The sequence below is a fragment of the Leiobunum rupestre genome, chromosome 6 (assembly GCF_980474605.1).
Source record: "Leiobunum rupestre chromosome 6, qqLeiRupe1.1.hap1, whole genome shotgun sequence".
Taxonomy (NCBI): domain Eukaryota; kingdom Metazoa; phylum Arthropoda; class Arachnida; order Opiliones; family Sclerosomatidae; genus Leiobunum; species Leiobunum rupestre.
In genome coordinates, this window is record NC_143389.1 from 26,609,210 (window position 1) to 26,615,209 (window position 6,000).

The 6,000-nt window shown below is 38.0% G+C and overlaps 1 protein-coding gene across 1 annotated transcript in view; it reads right to left on the reverse strand.

Moving 5' to 3' along the window:
• Positions 1–5,455, reverse strand: part of LOC149940529 (UPAR/Ly6 domain-containing protein crok-like) — a 28,740-nt gene extending 23,285 nt beyond the window's left edge. Inside the window, exon 1 of the mRNA XM_090178030.1 lies at positions 4,737–5,455. Coding sequence (XP_090034156.1) covers positions 4,737–4,815 — 79 coding nt within the window. The 5' untranslated portion in view covers positions 4,816–5,455. The remainder of the gene's footprint in view (positions 1–4,736) is intronic.
• Between the last annotated feature and the right edge of the window lie 545 nt (positions 5,456–6,000).

The following is a 6,000-nucleotide window of genomic DNA, read 5'->3' on the forward strand; positions in this document are numbered from 1 at the left end:
CCAACCTTAGGTGCATTTCTATTAATTTTGAAGCCCATTTTGAAAGATCGCTAGTTTATTTTAAATTTGCTAATAAAATCCGTCCTTGGGAAACACTGGGAATGTGAAGGCAACACAACTAAGGTAAAACTAGTATTAACACGCGAATGGCTTTTGAAGATTAATACCAAAGTTCAATACCTGATTTTATCCTAAGACTCGTATATTGTGAATTAGCCATGTCCGAAAAATAAACCTGAAAAAGGGGGAAAATGGAGGCCAAAGCAAACTGAGACAATAGATGGTACACAGTCTGTGCACTTTAGGTCTACACTCCTATATGCGTTTTCCGTAAACGTTTTTAAAGCGCTGGCTTAACCTGTCTAATAGGTCTTAATAGGGCATAAATCCATTTCTAACTCGAGCAAGTGACCCACAAATAAAAACAACGTATACACTCTTTTTTCGCGGTATTTTCCGCTTTCAGCCCCATCCTCCATTACGGGAGCCCAAAGAGTGGATGCTAGACTCCCCGCAGGGGCAGAGGCAATGGCCGACGGGAGGGAGGTAAGGAAGAGGGGTAAAATAAAGAGTTTATAAGTAAGATAATAGGCAAGCGATCACGATTTCTTAACGTAAACCTGTACCATATAGAATGGTTTTACTTCGTGATATCACGACGTCACTAGTTTTTCTTGTGACACCATAATTTTAAATATGTTCCACTAAAAATGTGACCTATAATTTGGTTGCTTATTTCCAAAGGTCGGACATAGGAAAACTAGAAGCAAATTATATCTATATTTTAAATATAGACTATAAAAGAGAAATATATTTAAAGTGAATAATATTAGAATTATAGGAAGATGAATACACTTTTTTAAGACTTAAAATAAATTAGGTTTCCTTCAAATTCATGTATAAATTAATATTTGTCGTATATATTCAATCACTCAAACCTAACTAAGACTATCTAGGTGAAAAATCGTAGCTAAGTGAATAATATTAGAATTATAGGAAGATGAATACACTTTTTTAAGACTTTTCACTAAAACGTTACTATATGAAATTTCTAGAATTCCAAATAAGGTTTTCCAATTAGGTAGCATTTCGTTTTATATTTCTTAATTGGTCGATTCCGAAAGACAGTCGTTGAAAATGTTGTTACTAACTAATTTGTAAAGACTTCATCTGTTATGTAGATCTCGCTAACTGCTCAAGCTTAAGGGAAGACGATGAGACCGACGACGTTATGTCGTAGGGGAAATTAATTTATAAGATTGGGGAAGGCAGAGGCGTGCTCACGGCTAGGGTCAGGTGGGTCACCACGGATATGAAATGTATCTGAAGGGACGCGAAATTCTAGGAAAGTAGGCCATGATTAAAAGGAGCACCAAAATCGCTTAATAGGAGGCTCAAAATAAAATGTCTACTCAAATTGTCTTAAAATGCTGTGCACGCCTTTGGGGAAAGGTAATTTTCACCCCCTGACTTATGAATGACCTATTGTAATTGCATTACCAGAATAGAGACTGGTTTTCATTGCGAATATACTTTAACGGCAGTCAGCGATTTTAAAACAAAATAAATGACGCAAAACAAATAAGTCAATTTTGAAATGTTGTTATTGGGCTGTAAAATGTATTCTTATTAAACTGCAAAGATGTTTTTGAACTGTACAAATAATTTTTTTTAATCTAAACCAAATTATGATTTGTCATAAGTGTTTTTGCAATTTTTATGTAATGATTTTTTAATGATTATCTGTGTAAATGGGGCCTATAAGTCGCAAGATGACTTGGCCCGCTCATTCCACTTAATTTTGTAAAAAAAAAGTTTAGAAAATTAATTGAAATTGAATGTTAAAGAAGATTAGCTAGGCCTTGAATGATTTTCGTGGCACGTAGGAAACTATGGAGACAAAGTGTCGATTTGAATGAGGCACACGCTAGTCTTTGTTAGGACATTCGTCACGACGTCTGGTCGGCGTCCGCCATTGAGCCATTCATTTGTCTTCTCCTTTCAAAGGCTGCCCACAGCATCCAGATGAAAGTGCGCCTCAACGGTCCACTTCAAAACGTTTCTCATAAAATCAGTTTAGTTGTGTTCTATTGTTGCGAGTCCCTGGAGTGTCACTATTCGTTCCTACGGACCAAGACATTTCTTAACTGATAAGAGGTCTCACTCTCCAGTTATCTCTTAAAACAATTTCGCGTATCAACCCCTAGTGTCATCTATAGCTCAAATTACGGCATAAATTCCCTGATCGACAATTTGAAGTAATTTTGATTTATTGTAGTATAGCATGCCGTACGTGTAAAAGATTTATTATAATTAAAAAACCAATATTCTCCCATCTGGTGACGGAAATAGAATCTGTGAAAAAATCAATGATGCCATCAGACGAGTTAATTTTAGTCTCTTTATATAAATTCATTTTATCTCCGCAGATAAACAAGGAACGCAGGAATAAAATAAAAGCGCTCATTCGTGACTGATCCAAAATACGTAAAATTTATATAAAATTGTTTAATAGTGAATTTACGTCAAAATTTTAGGTTTTGGAGAGTGACAAAATACAATTGGCGACTAGAATTGCCTAATTGTTTCTCAGAATTAATAGCAATAAGAAATATTGTGGTTGCTTTACAAAAAAATGTTATTAACGAAGAGTGGTTAATCGGTACCAGTTAAAGGTCTAATACACGTAGAAATGGTTCACCAGTTAAGAATTGATTAGTTGAAGTAATCGAAGCTGTGTCCAGGGAAATAGCTCTTCTTGCAAATGCGAATATTATGTTCCCTTTTTCCAAATCAGATCGATGGTGTTGGCTCCCTCTTTACCAAAGAACGTATACTGCTAGAAAATCAATGTTTATACGCGAACCGATCCATAGTTGACGAACTAAAGTTTAATTTGCTACAGCGTGAGTATGGTGACCTGTATTATTTCGCTAGCTCAAAGGTTATTATGTTTATGGCGATGTTTTGGGACCAGACATTTCGGTGCCCCAATGACTTAGAAGGGGACCAGACATTTCGGTGCCCCAATGACTTAGAAGGTAGACCAACACTAGAAATTAAAATGGTATTAAATCTGATCTAATGTTTTCAATCTCTTGAAGGTGTTCTAATAATCAGGCTCAGGTTAGCGTTCTACTTTCCGACCATAATTAACTCTACTTTAATCAAATTTGCACAAAGTAATGAAATGAAATCAGGTTTTGCTTAACTCTCATTAAAGTTTCCGAACAGATTTAAAGATTATAATGGTTAAAAAGTTAAATCTTCTACCTAAAATGGTTATCGTGTGTAAGCCAAATTCTTAGAAAGGGTTTCCGGTTAATACAAATCAAGCATCATTATTATTTAAATGTGAGTAGGTTTTCAAAACCATTCACGTAACTTTTAAATACACATTTTAAACTATGCATAGGTGTCGTTGCGGTAAAACTAATTCTAAAATAAGTGGTAAATGGGCCATAAACATTTATAAAATTTCGACTCCGCCACCCCACCCCTCATTTTTGTATATGCTTCTCACACTCTTGTTTTATACAGATAACACTGCAGAGATAAAACATTAATCCCACCTAATCTTATCTGGTCAGAATATCTAATCTGAATATGATCTGCTTTTTAAATTAATCAAACAGCTATCAACTACAGATTTTAAATCAATGTCATTTGGTAAATTCTGAAACCAAGCTTTTTTGAAAAAAAAACCAAAAAAAACATTACCTTACAAGTTACACACAATAAACATAACGTTTATTTCCGATCTGATATATATTATCTTAAAGAAAACGGATGAATTTTTATTTTGATTTAGGCTACTGCGAGCATTCCAATTTACATCTGAAGATGGTAAAAAAGTAGCTTCATCTGATTTAGATGCAGTTGAAAAAATCTAGGTGTTATCAGACCGAATAACAGATAAGCTATAGCGGTTGGAAGCACAATCCACACCGCGACGAAACGTTCAGCACCAACACTTCATACATGTAGAGCCGTTTCAGTGTACGTTCTTAAGCTCGATCGATTAAAATTCTCGAAAGTATGGAAAGGCTATTCTACGAGCATACAAGCGAGGAACGGGGTCAGGCTGTGGATTTAATTCGCAAAGGCCCCTGAAACCTTAGATAAGTAGATTTGTATTAATAACAGTACATTAAGGGCCAAGAAACAGGAAAATATTGAAGTGTCTAATAAGAGAAAAGGTGAAAGGTTGGGAAATTTACAGGGCACAAAATTTAAGATAAAATAAAAATTCTTAATTTAATATTCCTAAAATTTTTAGATTAAGAGCGTAATGGGATAGAAGAACTTCATGGCGGTAATAGATTTCAATTCGGTTAAGCCTTTTATACACGTAGAGGTACGCGTTTCATATTGGTAATTAATAACCCAATAGACTTTATCTTTGAAATTATAAGATTGCAGTTACGGTATTAATCTCCAAAACTATAAGGGTATAGTTAAGTCATAATCATAAACATTTTAAGAGTGTAGCTACGAACAAATACCGGTAATGATTGATATTTAAATTTATATAATAAAAAAACCTATTTCAATCAAAATTCATTCGTAATAAATACTTTTTCAATCTCATAACGTAATTTCAAACTTGGCTTACAATAATCCAATTTTGTCACCTTTTTAGGGTGAAATTAATTTCGCTGTCGCATTATTAAGGATGCGTCAGCACCATACGGCCGGCTTTAGGTTAGAAAATCAATAAGGAAATGCACGTTTACCTCGATGTGCGATGGACAGAAGTATGATTCCAGCCACGGGTAGAATCCAAGCTTTCGAAGTTAACATTGCCGGCAGCATCTTCGCTTCGTGTCGAGATCGAGTGAGTCGTGTATTTAGTTCGAACGAAGCCCTATAAAGAGCGAATCTTCGAAGTGAACGAGGGATCGGAAACTGTAACGAGCTAATAGGCGCGCGGGAGGATTCTAGAGAAGGCGACGTCCAGATAGAAGGGAGAATCGGGTCAAACAAGACGATCACGCGCCGAACTTCTTTTCAAAGATGTCTTCGCCTCCGCGATCTCGGCTTCTCCTTCGAGCACGGAGTTGACCTTAAATCGGCGGGAGTCTGCTCGCCCTTTTTTCGACCTCAGGTTTTTTAATAGCGACTAGTCTCTCTGGCGGCCTCTCGACGACGACAATAGCAGCTAGCCGCCGAATTAAAAGTTATTAAAAGACTGGAGAACGATTCTCGGCTCTTCGCCTCTCTTGCCCAGAACACGATGGCCGGCCCTCAATGTCGAAATATAACGGAGGGGGGGGGGCAGAATGGGAAATTGTAAAAGCGCGTGGGGCGGGGAGGGGCCGGGTGAAATCCCCCTCTACGGACTTTACGAAAGATCCCTTTTACGTGAAACAGTCGATCGCGGTTGGGGTGGGAGCGGCGCTGACTGTTTCTCCCGGATAGTGCGGAAGCGGCAACTCGGCCTTAGTGGAGTCGGAATTGGAAGGCACGCGCTGAAAATCTCCAAGGCGACGCCAAATTTACTCGAGAAACGGCGCGTGCGTCCACCGCGACTTTTCCCTGGTTGCTCCCTCCCCCACCCTTTTTCAATGACGACGAATCGTGCCCGGTCGTGCGCCCCGGATGAGATCGATACGAGCTAGTGATTCCAAGGATGCTTAGAGGGCGTTCAGGTACCGAGAATAGGCGACTCATCACGCCCGACCACTTTGGATCGATTGATTCCGAGAGAGTGGTGACGCGATAGAAACGTAATACAACAGCTTGTGCGATGACTCGAACCGGGGAATTGATGGAAAAGCGCTTTATACGAAATATAGGAGCGGTTCGAAAAGTTTGGTTCAATTTCGTGTTCTGATTTTTTATAGCTCCTAGGCGAACAATGTCTACTTCGATACTGTTTACGATGTCGAGTTGGACTTCGACCTTTATGACAAACTAGCTGAGGAGCCCGCCCTTTGGTCGGGCTCTCAGCTAGTTGTTATGGGACACAAAAATTAGTTCTTTATAAATATTGTGTAC